Source organism: Pteropus vampyrus, unplaced genomic scaffold, assembly GCF_000151845.1.
Source record: "Pteropus vampyrus isolate Shadow unplaced genomic scaffold, Pvam_2.0 Scaffold9, whole genome shotgun sequence".
In the NCBI taxonomy this organism is placed as follows: Eukaryota; Metazoa; Chordata; class Mammalia; order Chiroptera; family Pteropodidae; genus Pteropus; species Pteropus vampyrus.
The window spans coordinates 9,378,898-9,393,522 of record NW_011888790.1 but is presented as its reverse complement, the minus strand read 5'-3'; the positions used below and the strand labels follow the sequence as shown (position 1 = coordinate 9,393,522).

At 36.8% G+C, this 14,625-nt stretch overlaps 1 protein-coding gene across 1 annotated transcript in view; it reads right to left on the bottom strand.

Moving 5' to 3' along the window:
- Positions 1-251: 251 nt before the first annotated feature.
- The window catches only part of GLIPR1 (GLI pathogenesis related 1), a 17,355-nt gene continuing 2,981 nt past the window's right edge, over positions 252-14,625 (bottom strand). The window contains exons 3-6 of the mRNA XM_011374499.2: positions 8,508-8,623; positions 3,454-3,539; positions 639-665; positions 252-535 (exon numbers count right to left, since the gene is read on the bottom strand). Coding sequence (XP_011372801.1) covers positions 405-535; positions 639-665; positions 3,454-3,539; positions 8,508-8,623 — 360 coding nt within the window. The 3' untranslated portion in view covers positions 252-404. The remainder of the gene's footprint in view (positions 536-638; positions 666-3,453; positions 3,540-8,507; positions 8,624-14,625) is intronic.

Sequence of the window (14,625 nt, the reverse complement as noted above, 5' to 3'; positions counted from 1 at the left end):
AAGCAGATTACTTAGAGTTGAATCAGCATGCAACATGTTATGTAGAAATGTTTTTACTAATGAGGGCTAGTGGAGTGATTTAGAATCACCTAAATCTAGCACACTCTTTACGGATTTAGAAGCTGAGGCACCTAGGACGAGGTTACTTACTGAAAATCGCAGCTTTGGCAGCCTGAAAACAATGCTCATTCATAGAAAAGTGGAAAGTAAAGGTGAGTTTATCCTATAGAGTCAGGAAGTTAAACAGTTTCTTCTTTTGATTATAACTTTATTGCGGCAATATATGTTTTTCTGAAATGTTTTAAAATTAGAAATCACCCAATTTTTATTAAAAAAGAAATTATACATGAATGAGTTTCTCAATTTTTTCCTGTATTTTATTAGTCCCAAAGAACTAAATGAGGCTATTTGTGCTTGACTAAAATTGTAATAATAGCAGTCAGTATTAGAATTGGCGGACTAACAGTGAGGAAGAGAGATAAATATCTATTGCGTGTCGATATCGGCCAGTCTGGATACACAATAGAGTAGTAACCTGTGAAACAAACATACAATATCCTCTTAAACGCTGTTTCTCATAATGCAGTAACATAATTCACAAAAATTTTAATGAAACAATTTAAGATTTATATACATACGTGTGACTTTGTCTCGCTGTGGGTTACCTGTAAAGTCAGAAGAAAAAAATTTAAAAAGTAGGTATTGGTGAAGTTCTTATTTTTAAAAGTCAGGTGTCTTTAACCATTAACTTACTTTGGCCTTATTGCAGTGATTTTCAAAGGTTAATTCAAGATAGTTTTGTGCTAATTGCACTAAATATTTTTAAATTAACTTTTTATATAAATTTTATGTATATATAAACTTTTTATGTACCAGTACCATGAATGGAAAATCATTTTATATACCATAACTAGCAGATAATAAATACAATTAAATTAAAAAAAAATTAGGATTTTAAAATAAAAATCAGAGTGAGCAATTTATTAAAATATTTTCCTAAAAATAAGTTCTTTCCTTAGAAAAATGAACTATTTATGATCAGGCAGTAATAAAGAGACAGTGGCCTCTTTTTCATCTATTCCAATATATCATTAAATTATCAGTAGTAGGGCATTTGGCAATAATAAAGTCATAATTATGCCTCTTTTTTCACTGAGCTTTATTCAGAATATGACATTCAGAGCACTAGAAAGAAAACTCCACATCTGCCTTAGCCTTCTTGATACTTATTTTTATTAAATAGATGCCTTTTCCACACCAGTTCTCCAGATGATATTGGATCACTGTGGTAGAACCCAAGGAGCTGACGTTCTGGTTACTTGCAAGCATCCCTGATCATCATACCTGTCACTGGACTTTGTCTATGGTGAATTACCATGAAGCTGTTGCTCTTTTAACTTTTCTTGGTGGCAGTTATACCCAGTGAAATCAAGAATGGTTATCTTAAATATAATTTATAAATGTTAAATATTAAACATGAATATTGGAACAAGTGTACCCATGCATTGGCTAAAATCATCTTATGTACCATCAGTATAGTCAGCACGTTTTGTAAAACCATCTGGATTTATTGAACCTAACAGCAGTGTCTAGATGACCATAAAGGAATTTTTCCTCCAGTATTTGCAATAATTTGTCAAAGATGAAAAATGTTAAATAAAATCATTTATCCTCTTACCCTTACCACCATGCAACTTAGTATGTTTTCCCTTGAATTTTCTTAAGAGCTCAGGGGCTTTTTATTATTGGACTATAGCTTTAGTTCTCTGAATTTTTTTCCCACAAGATTAGAGACTATCTCAAGCCGGATCTCCAATATCAAAACCTTAAACTCCAGCAATTCTGTCGTTATCATTGTGTTGTTGTTACTAATTATCTCGATTTTTAAAAGGAAGGAATTTTTTATTTCTAGGAAACATGCACTCTATTAGTGTTTATTTGCCAGCCAGAGTAGGCACCTTAGATACAAAGGTGAATTAAGCATATTTCCTACTGTTTGAAATTGAGAGTCCAGTGGGTAAGACAGACAACTAAGCAATGGCAACAATCAAATTTAAATAATTTTAAATAATTGTCTGTTTTCATCACTGATGTTAAAGAAGCATCATGAGAAGTGTTCATGGGCATAAAAACATCACCTAAAAGTTTAGGCCACCAAGACACCAAGAGTAAACTCTAGACTTGAGATTACAGGGAAGATGAGTTTGAGGATGATAGATACTATTGAGTGTTATTGTATACCAGGTCCATGTTCTAAATATAAATATATATAAATAATTTCTTTGAACTGTTTCACCAAACCTGTGAAGAGGTACCATCATCTGCATTTTATTATTTAGGAAATAGGTCCTGATACTCGCCTAAGGTCAGAATGGTGGAACTGGAAATTGATGGGGCATGTTGTTTCTAAAATCTATGGTTTTAACTCCTAGGTTGTACTGCCTAACTTAGGGGGGAAATGTGCTTTGTAGTGTTGTAGCAACATGAAAAATTCCGTTAATGCTGCTCTGAGAAGAGATTCCTTGCTCTTTGGCTACATGTTGCTAAGTCCTCTTAACAAAACATAATGAGTGAAATAAAGAATGGTTGAACTGGGAGAAAGCTGGTCAAGACAGTTGCTGTACTTGTAGTAAGAGAAGAGCTCAGTGTTTACAAATCAGGAAGAAGGGAACAAGCAATTTAAAATAATTTTATAATTTTAGACTTGGACCTTAGAAAACATGTAAGTACTGGAACACTTTTGCCAGACAAAATTTATGCAGTTAAATTTGGTCCATTTTATCTTGCCTCTGCTTTAAGCACCCTACTCACCCCTGGACCCCTGAGGAGTTCAGTTGGTTACCGATGTGGACACAAAAGTAAAACCGTTGAGATGAAAAAGAATGTGTCCAGAAAAGGAACCATAAATAAACTCCTGGCCAATTATATATTAATATCTCTAAATTACAAAGCAGAATTTTGCTAGAAAGTTTAGTAAAACATCCTTGAACTTATCTTCATTGGTCTACTACACTGTTCCTCATTAAATTGTTTTGCTAATTAAAAGTGCTGGGTTGTAGCTTTGTTTCATTTATTTAGTTCTACAGATGAAAATGTAAGCTTTGAATGCCTTGGACAGGTACTGTCACAAAATTCAAAATTCTGTTCTTTTGGATATGTTTGTTATGCAAATTTTCGATCTTGCTGAAATTAGCAAATCTTGGTCTACAGTTTCCAACACCATAGTCATTTTTTTTTGTACTGATTAGCGCTAAATAAAAAGGATATTATTCACTTCCTTAAATTTATCTTCAACATTTATTCCTTGGACAATAAGCCATTGGTTTGATTGCTACCTGATGCTAGCTTCACTGAAAATAGCTATTAGGATAAAACATGCTTGCATTCTTAACCGTAGAAAGTTACAGTAGTTTCAAACATATAGTATTATTGGAGATTGGTTCTTTTACTCACTGCAGAGATTGTCCAAACAACTGTCATTTGGGTGGCAAGCACTGCAAGTGGATCCTTTTTTATATGGCCAAGTTGGGTAATTTCCTCTATAAAATAGAAGAAAATTGTCCATTAGGAGAGAGATCTTTGTTGTTGTTGTTGTTTTGCAATTGCAATTTACTGTGAATCCTTGACTAAATCCATAGGATGGAAGTCCACAGATTCAGAGCGTTAGTAAGAGAAGTGGAGAGAGGGAAGCGGAAATGGAAGTCTGTTAATATTTAGAGTTCATTCGGTGTGCCTTTGTCTATTAACATGTCTTAATCCACATAACCTCATTTAATTCTTAAGGCATCACTGGGAGAAGTTATTTTTATTTGTTTTGTAGACAAGGAAACTATAAAGCTCTAAGAAATTAAATACTATGCCCAAAATCACAATATATGTCACAATATGTACTAGAATGAAACCTAGATTTGGCTGGCTCCAGGGTAATGCTCCCTCTGCTTACTGTCTGGCCTATATAATTACTGCCATCCAAAAACCTATCTATCTTAGAAAAGGTGTCCTGACCCACATTTACTCTTCTCAGGCTAAGCCTCTATAGTTTTTATTGGATAGAAGGCATTTGGCTGGGTAAGTGCCTAACAAAAGAAATAAGAGATACGGGGGAATTTCTAAAGTGTAATTTGTTTTCACATAAAAGACGCGATATAAAAGATAAAATCACTAAATACTCCTTCTGTGCTAGGCACTGTTCTTAAGTATAAATGAATTAATTTCACACTATCCTTGCGAAGAAAATGCAGTTATTTATCCCTATTATAGCTACAGGCTGAGGCACAGTATAAGTAACTGACCAAAGTCACAGATTAAAAAATGAAATAATACCCAACATTTTATGTTGCCATAAATATCTTCAGAGTAGTAGTGATGAGTAGTAGTGATGTGTATCTATTTCAGTGAACCCGCCATTTTACTAATCCTTTTTGGAACTCTACTTTTGGAAAGGAGTTAACTTTTTCGCCATGGTACCTTTTGGTACCTGGTACCTGGTAGAACCTATGGACTCTTCCTGAAAATTGTTTTAAAATGCATAAAATGAAGTTCATAGGATTATAAAGGAAACTTATTAAATTGATTATCAAAATGATAAAAATATTTGTGATGTAGTAATATGTGCTTATTAAGTATTAGATACTATCTAGCAGACAATCTAAATTTCAAAGTAGTCATGACTAAAACTATTTTGTGACAATCTGCAGCCACTAGAAGGTGGTATGAAAATATTCGTGATATTTACAAAGATACAGTAGTGCTGACACAAAGTCAAATGATGCTATGACCGGAGTGTTACTTTTCATTCATAATGAAATGTTATTTTCAATAGAGGTTAGTGAAAATAAAGATGTTACTTTTTCCTAATCCAAGTTCATGAGTTTACCTAATACATTTAACTCTAAGATTAAGAACTCGCCCTTTAGAAATATTAACAACTCATTTCCAAACCAAAATATATGTTCTAATCTCATTTGTCTCCAAATTAATTTAGTTTGTTTCAGAAATTAAATTTAACCCCGTGCTTACCCTACATCAAGGAAAATAGTCAAAGGAATGTAGTAAAGATTACAATAACAATCACAAAAGATGTCCAAAATGGACATTAATGGTCATTGGAATATCTGTCATTGTTAAAAAGCACTTAACCACTGGTTAAGTTCTAGAATGTTTTTAATAAAATCACTTATGCTACTTCGTAGTTTAATTGTGCATCCCAAACTGTAAAGAAGAGAGAAAAATTGCTACTCCAAAAACAAGCTAAAAGCAAGGCAGTTGTGAGTTCTAGGGAAGCAGCAGAAGTCATCTTGGGGGAAGCATGCTAATGGAAAAGCCTGAATGTCTAGATGAGAGTGATTAAGACAAAGAGACCTAAAACCTGCTGTCCAATAAAGAGGCAGTTTTAGATTTCCTCTGGTAGCCTGAGAGAGAAAGGATTGGGGCCCTGGGGTTCTGGGGAAGAGAAAAGACAGCTCTTCAAAGAAAAAAAAAATAGGAGAAAGGGTCCCCAAGGCAGGGGTGGCCAATATATATTAGATACTGTAAAGACATTTCCACTCCTGTGTTATAATTCTGTCTTCCACTAATCCACTCTGAGCAAAGGTCTGTTACACAGGATAGCCCTGCTCAGTGGGTCCAAGGGGAATGAAGGAGAGAGTTGTGTCTGGAAAAATATAAATCAGACCTGAAGCAGACAGGAGGAGAGGGGTCAAAACCATACTGGGCAATGGAAACGAGCTGAGGGCATGACTCTGGAGCTGGAATACAGGTGACTGGAGAATCAAGCACACCACACCCCATTCTGAAAGAATCTCAGAAGTTTTGGGGAGGATACTGGGCTTAGAATTACGTACAATGGGATCCTATAATGTTTTGAATATAGAAGAAGAAAAGCTCAGAAGAAAGTGAGGACATTCCTAGTTGGTCTCTGTGCTTCCCCACTTATGTCCTCCAGTCCATCCTCCATTCTTCATGCAGAATTGTCTCCACATTTAAAGCAGGCCTTCTCACTCCCTCTTATGATGTGAAAAAAGCAAAATCTGCCAAGGCCTAGAAGGCCCTGCAAGATCCGAGCTGCCTCTTTCTCCCCAGTTTCATCTCATGCAGCAGTCCAAGTACTCTGGTGTTCTGACTATTTAATTCTTCCCATGGGAGCTTTGCAGTTGTTTTCTCCACAAGACATCTGTTCCTGAAGTTATTCACATGTCTTGTTCTTTCTCATTCTCTATGCCTAAGCCTAAATATAACAAAGAAAGCTCTTCCTTGATCATTTTAGCTCAGATAAGGGCCCTACCTACTGATTGTGCCACAATATTTATATCACTTTTATTACTCATCATAATTATTTACTTTTTTATTGCCTATCTGCCTCATAAATATAAATTCCATAAGGGCAGGGACTGTATTTGGCTTGTTCTCCTTTGAAGCTGAGTAAACAAATACTTGTTGAATAATTGAATGTATGAATGCATTTATTTATATGAATAAATGAATGTTACTCAGTCCTTTTAGAAACATTATATCAGGTTATAAGTTTTAAAACTTATAACTTAGTATTGTTTATAACTCTGAAAGCAAGGTGACTCTAAACCAGGAGAATTCACATTTGTACCTCTTTATCATAACAGTAATAATTACGAATGTCTCAAATAATCACCATTGCCAGGCATTGCATATACTTATTGTTTTACATAGTTTTCTCATGTAATTTTCATAGCTACTCGATAAATATGTGCTATTACTATCCTGATCCTTTAAGGAGGAAACAGAGTCAGAGGTTAAGTAACTTGTCTGAGGTTACACAGTAAGTGAACCAAGATAGTAGGTCTCAAGAGCCTATATTTTAACCATTAAGCTATATATGTCATGAAAATTAACCACTGATTGACTTACGGTTTTGGCTAGTTTTTCCTGAGTTTCTCTTATTTTCTGACTCTGAGGTTTTAAGTCAAAGTTGTTATCTTCTGAATGACACTTGGTTTTAGTCCCTTAACTTCCATACCCACAGTCAGACTATCAAACATCTCTTCTGCATATTACTACAGGTAAAGAGAGAGGTTTCTTCTAATAAGTCTTTAGGAATGCTGAAGAGTGGTAAAATCCAAATGAAATTCAAGGGCAACAAAGAAAAAATTGATATATATATTTATACATATGAAAATTGTTATGTATATGACAAAGGGTTAAAAGCTTCAAAATATTTACAACTACAATAAAGCATTAAGAAAACCATACTAGTAGAAAAAGGAGTAGATCATATGATTCACAAAAGAAGAAATTTAATTTGGCAATCAGGTGAAAAAGATTTATAATCACTAGTAATCAAAGAGATGCAAAAGAAAACAGGAAATACCACTTTCTATCAAATTAGCACTGAGAAATTATAATATCCAGCACTGATGTGGAGTTATAAATTGATATGATAGTGGAGGATAATTTGGCACTATGTATTTTTAAAAACTTAAAAATGATCACACCTTTTACTTAGTATACCATTTCTAGGAATAGTAGGGAAACAGATGTGACCAAAGACTTATATTCAAGGTTGTTCATCATAGATTTAAAAAAGAAAAATAGGGAACAATCTAAATTCTTCAGTAGGATAAGCTGTTGTGTGACCATCAAGAGCACAGACTCAGGAGCCAAACAGCCCAGATCACAGTCCACCACGACCTTCACTAACTGGGCAACCTTGGGCGGGCTGCTCACTCTGTCAGTGCCTCAGCCTTCTCATCTAAAACAGGGGCATTAACGGGACCTATCTCACAGGCTTTTTGTGAAGATGAAATGAGTTAATGTATGTGAAGCACTTAGAGCAGCGCTTAGTACATAGTAAGCACAAAAGCATTCTCTCTGTTTTATAATTATTGACATCACGCTTAAAATTTTAATGATATGGAAAGTGCTCATGGTATAATTTTAAGTAAAAAATAGTGTGTTTCCACAATGATCCCAGTTTTTAAAATATGTGTATGATTCATATATATATATGCCACACATATATATATGTTTAAAGGAAATTGGGGGAGATGTCATATGTCTTCCCTGTTTTCCAAATGGAGAAAAACTGTATCCATTTCAAAAACTAAACTGTCAAAGTGAATAAGTTATAAAAATTGAGGAATTCAGAGTTATTACTGTTTTGAAAATGGTGTAAAATTTGCCAGGTTTTTAATAAACCAATAACTATGAGGTAACATCAATCCTCCCATTTTGTGGTGTTATTACCATATCCAATTAATCTATGTCACTGAAAACAGTTTTGCTACTTTAAACATGTATTTGTGTGTGTGTGTTTATGTACTACTTATAAAAGGTGTACACACACACACATACACACACAAACACATACAAAGAAAAATGTACCACAATGTTAAAAGAATAAGATCTCTGGGCAGAGAAATTAAGGATAATATTAATTTTCTTTTCCACACTTTATTTAGAGTTTCTGCAAGGAAGATAAATACTTCTAAAATAGATATTTAAAAATTTAGAAAGAGGTCGATTTGGGCACTTACGCTGGTCCATAGTTGCATATAAAATGTGCTACATTGGTAAGAGATGTATGGCCAACAAAAACTCTTTGACAGAATTGTACTGCGCAGCCAACTTTGTAGCTATCTGCCCAAACAACCTGAAAGAAAATATGGATTTTTAACAAGAGAAAGATATAAAATGAACATTTGAGTATGATTAGTCTTCATAAACATGGTTAGGTAGAACAATTACCACCAAGGAATTTTTAGGGACTCATAATTCAGTGGAAACAAGACTTGTAAATTGTTATTAATGGTGTGTGTGTCTCTGTGTGAAATAAACACATAAAGAATAACAGAGGGGGAAAAAAAGAATAATAGCATTTGAGATCTTGTTCCCAGGTTATGCCCATCGGTTTGGCTCAAATAAATTCTTATAAAAAGTCTCAAAAAAAAAAAAAGAAGATAATTTTTGACAGTGCAACGAAGAAATAAAACAGGGTCACATGATAGAGAATGACTGATGGGGAGGCGGAGGCGGCTTTAACTTGGGTGTTCAGAGAAGATGTCTCTGGAGATGAAGGATTTAAGCTGAGATCTGATCGATGAGGAAGCAGCACTTAGGATGACTATGCAGGAGAGCCGTATGATGGAGGAAGAGCATTCCATGCAGAGGGAGCACTCAGGGGCAAAGGCCCTGAGATGTGAGTGGCAGAAAGAAGGCGAAAAGAGCTGGGATCCAGTGGGTGGGGGAGTATCAGAAGCAATGATGCTGAGCAGTTGCCTTCAGAGGCAGAGAAGCAGGTCCCTGGGAATCTTGTAGGTAAGTGAATGATAGGCTCTTTTTTGCATCTTAGGAAGATCAGTTGGGTTGTTATAAAGTAAATGGACTGAGAGAACAAGGGTAAAGGGCCGGAGGGGTGGGGGGGGGAGGGCATTTGGGAGGCAGTCTCAGTGGTACAAGAAAGAAGAAAGAGGTCACATTTGGATGATGGTAGGAGAGTTTCTAAGAACTGATAAAGCTGAAAGGGTTTCTTTTTGCTATGAGTCTGGGGTAAGAGGGAAAGAGAAAAATCAAGTTGATGTTTTAGGCCCAGATAACATTTTACTGAGATGGGGAAAACTATAGAAGGAGGACAATGGATGAGAGCATGGAAAAGGGTTCTGTTCGAGTCATCTTACTTTTGAGATGCCCAGCACACGTCTAAGTAAAAGACACTGACTTGGCTGCTAGATAGAAGCAACTGCAGTTCGGAGAACAGGTCAAAGCTAGACATATAAACCTGGGAGACACGGGACTAGATTAGATCACACAGGCAAAGATAATAGAAAGAAAAAGTATATGAGAGCATGAGATAAAGAACAGCCAGCGAAGCAGATTAAAAGGAGTGGTCAGTGACAGGAGGGAAACAAAGAACAGCCAGCTTCAGTGAGAGGAACCCCATGATCAGAAGGGCTGTATACTTGGTTTAATCCAATGCTGTCATACACTTAAGTACCTTTAGTGGCACTTTCCTCTTATTTTTGAACGAGGAGCTCCACATTTTAATTTTGCACTGGGCCCCACAAATTAATTATATAGCTCATTTTAACAAGCTGTATAGAGTGTTTGGTGTCACAAAAGCCTAAAGAAAAAAAAAGTATTTTAAGAGCTAGTCTGGAACTAAGCCAGCCAATAAAAGCACTCCTTTTTATAGTAACATCAAACTGCATTTTAAATGATTTCTACTTATACTTTTTTTTTTTTTTTGGCAATTTCGTGACAAGAATTGTGAAGAATGTGGCAAATGCAAGGGTGAATGGGCTGGAGCCAGTGGGTGCCTTCAGAAAATGGAGAGAAAAGCAGTCATGAAACCACTACCTACGGTTTTGATCACAGTGCAGGGGAAGCAGAGGGTGCTAAGGGGTTGTATAGCACAGGGCCCTGCCCTGACTTCCTGAAGTGGAGCCGAAGGTTGGGGGAGCTGGTCCGAGACCCAGAAGTCTTCCAGTAGAGGGCGACATCTGCGTGAACCCAAAGTGAGACAGACTCAAACAAGACAAAGCCAGTGTGGCTGCAGAAAAAGATCAAGTTTACTCGGAAAAAAAATTAATAAAAATCACTCCCTGGGGAGAGAGCACAGACTGAGATAGAGGGGAGCTGAGGATGGAGTCTGAGTTTCTCTAAGCTTCAAGGACCAGTAAGAAGAGGAGGAGGCGGGTAGGAGGTAGCTGGCGAAGTGCCAGGGAAGGCAACTGCTCAGCATCTGTCCTCCTCCTTGTGTGAGGACTGGGGAGGATCTAGGAAGGCAGCTATTGGTTCCCCACGGAGCAGTGCTCTCCTTTGGCAAGGAAGGTCCCCTGACTGCCCAGGGTGTTTTCCTTTCATCTTAGGCCCAGGAATCCCCGGCAGGGCTCTCCAGGTAACCACGAAGCTTAGGCCTCTGTCTCTTTGAGACAGCCTAGCTTTATGGCCATTAATCAAGTACGATCCTTTTACCTTTACTTTCCAATCATTTTTGTATTTGCTTTTTAAAAAATTTCTTAATTCCGAATTACTGCAACTCAAAATGATTTCATCTGGGGTGCTTTGCTCAAAAATCAGATTTCTGGGCCCATCTCAGACTGACTGACGGGTGAGAGTCAGTGGAATTGTCCTTGAAATCTGTATTTCAACAAGTTCCTCTGGTGATTCTTGTGCATGCTAACTGAGTTCACTGTTGTCTGTATGCCTTTTACTGTCATTTTAGCTCATTTTATTTTATCTTTTATCCTTTGGTCTTCGAGCACTTTCTTCCACTGTTCTTATATCTCAAGTATTCTTAATGTTGCCCCGCCACACACACACACTTTTAATGCTTTATGCTATTCTTTATTCTACTTTTTAAAATATTTCTGGTCTCTTTTTTCCAGGAGTGTGTAAATATTAGTTAGCATTCATTTCATGTTTTAGTTGGTCTCTTTTTTTAAAGTTAGGTTGTAATTAACATATAGTAAAATCCATCCTTTTTAGGTGTACAGTTCTATGATTGCATCAAAAACATAGAGTTGTATAGCCTTATTCCTTCATATTCAAGATCTAGAACATTTTCATTACCCCCAAAAGTTCCCTTGTGCCTCTTTGTAATCAGCCACTAATTGACTCTCAGCCCTTGGCAATCATTAATCTGCTTTTTTTTTGTCTCAGTAGTTTTGCCTTTTCCAGAGTGTTATGTAAGTGGGATCAGTTTAAATGTAGTTTTGATTCTGGCTATTTCTCTTAGCGCAAGCATTTGAGTTTCATTCATGTTGTTGAATCCATTAGTAGTCACTCCTTTGCATTGCTGAGTAGTATTTATTGCATGGATGTACCACAGTTTATCCATTCAAGCTGGTCTCTTTTCAAGAGCTTCACGGGCCTTCAAATTCTGGGTTAAATTTGTGGGCTCCGGAGCTACAAAGCCTGAGTTCATACTTCAGCTCAGCTACTCCCTGTGTGACCTCGGCCTTAGTTTCCTTGTCAATTAAATGAAGATAACACTAACCCCACAGGCTTATTTTGACATTTTAAATGAGCTAATAAGAAAATGCTTAGAACAGCTTCTAGAATGTAGCAAGCACTCAGCATATGTTCATGTTTAATTCTCCTATAGCTATTTTTTTTTTACTTTAAAAATTTTGAAACTATTTTTTATCAGGTAGATTCCTGTTGTATGTTTTTTTAATTTCTTTTAATATGGTAAACAAAAAAATTATAATTATTAAAATACAGGAGCTACTCATTATTGAGACTTTACCCAGTGCCAGGGTAGTGTTAAGCACTTTACATGCAACAGCATGTTCAACCTCATAACAAATCAATAAACAGGTATTGCCCTGATTGCTATAGATGAGAGCTGGAATCTAAATCTACTTGACCAGGAAGTATGGCGAGGTCAGTCCACACCCTAAGATGCCTTTGGAATGCTTTTCCTTTTAGCAGAACCAGGAATGACTCTCTATGCCTTTCTAACAAAGACATTGAGTTTGGGGATCCCAGTGGGAACAAGCATGTCTCTTTCTTCTTGCTAAAAACCCTTTCCCAACACTTCTTTCAATTCTCCATGAGTCCATCTGGCTCATTATTAGCTATGGTAACCGTGCAACATTTAAGAAGCCAGCTAGAGAAACCATGTAACATCTCACACTTTTATGGGTTCCGTGAGAGTGTAAAAAATGACAAAAATTTCAAGAGGCTTAATTAGGGTGGCCTGGGGTAGAGATAAAAACAAAAAATGAGTCCAATAGTGCCATCTAGTGGACATTCCAATACTACCAAACCTAAGCTGCTGCCCCGCCCAGATATTTAAGTCAAACTCTTCCCAGACTTCCCAAATCTGAACTGTGGGCAACAAAATACCTAATGTGAATAGTCTTCTATACTGATATACCAAAATTCTTCTGCTAGGCAAATCTATTTCCAGTCAAGACAGAGCTAAAATGTTGGGTTAACATGTCACAAAATATCACACCTTTAGGAGGTAATAATGGACTTCAATTTGTCTTTTCACTGTACAGCTACCCCTCATGGGCCAAAATATGAAAATAGCTTGCCTTGTGTTAATAGAAGATGAGAAATAGTGGGAGGTTATAATACCCACTTGAGGTAGTTACCAGCATGAATTTAAAATGGCAACTGAGTAGTCTTGAATCTCCCAGCAAGGTTTCATCCAGAGATGAAAATGGGAGTCTTTAAGCTGTCAGAGCCTTCTTCCAATATAATTGGCGGAAAACCAGCTCATGGAAGCAATCTGACCTTTGTTCAATGCTTACTAAATACTAGTACTTCACTAGATAACTTGCATACATTATCTTATTTAATCCTTACAACATACCTGATATCTGAATCCCAACTTGCCCTCTTACTGGCTAAACAACGTTGGGAAAACAACTTCTTAACCTCTCAGAGGCTGTTTATTCATCTTTGGAGAACAGTGCCTTTCTTATTATAGGTTTGGTGTGAATCAAATAAGATCTTAAATGTAGAGATCTCAGCACCCATCTTCCCAGACCCAGGGATTCCCTAGACATACTCCCCATGATGAAGGACCCTCTTCTGAAATGGGGGTGGAATGTAGTGGTCTCTTAAGGAGAACAGATTAGGATCACTCAGCTCAGGCTCTGATACCTTGTATGCAAGGAAATGGATTTTTGGAAATGACTTTTTTCATGTCCAAAATATTAGCCCTCCTTACATTTCCCTTACATCTAAGGGGAAATTTTATAAGTAAGCTCAGTTAATTTGGGGAGGCCTGTCTCTAAAATCTCAGGCCTATATAACATAAAACCAAGTTTTGGCTCCCTGGAATGAGTGACATCGAGTGTCTTAACTTGTATGGTCTAGAAGTCTGTTGCCAACTGCCTTTTGATCCCTATAAGTTTGGTGTTGTGAGCTGCTGGCCATTCTTCTGAAATACTGAGCTCTTTTGTACACATTGTATAGATTTTACACCTTGTTAATTTTGCCTGGAGCTCTCTTCCCTTTCCTTTTCGTTTGACAAACTCTCACTTAGTTTTCAGGCACCAACTCAGCGTCTCCTGCCATGTGAACAACTCCTATGTCTCCATTCCTCCCTTTGGTCAGATAAGTTGGTCTGTCTTCTTCGTTCACATGGCACCGTTGGTTTCTCCAAACTGGGCTAGTCATGTACTGTAATATGTCCATTTCCACATGTCTCTCCCAAAGAAGGTCAGCTCTTAAGGGCCAGCGCTATTCCCAGCTGTGTCCCTTGTTCCCCAGTTCTCACTCCTACTTCTCTGCGATTGTACTCCCTGATAAAGTGTTAGCACTTTAGCTATTGTCTCGGGTTCTGTTTTTTAGGAATATGAGCTAGGACGTATGACCAGTGCCTTACAAAGTGCCTGGCATAGGGTAGAAGTTTAAACACTGCCTGAATGAGAATTGGCACCCTCAAACTGACAATAATTCTTGGAGATTTAAACACCATAATGCATAATGGTACCAGGTACCACACATAGGCAATCTGGATTTAGCTTTCTTGCCCTCTAGGCAATGCAATAAAATTTATTTTCTGGTTAAATTTATTTGTAAACATAAACCAAAATTTGTGATTTATGGGATAAGTCCAGAAAAACCTCATTGATATCTAAAAACTAACGCTACTGATGATTTCATAGCTCCTTTCTTACAGTAATCTTGAGA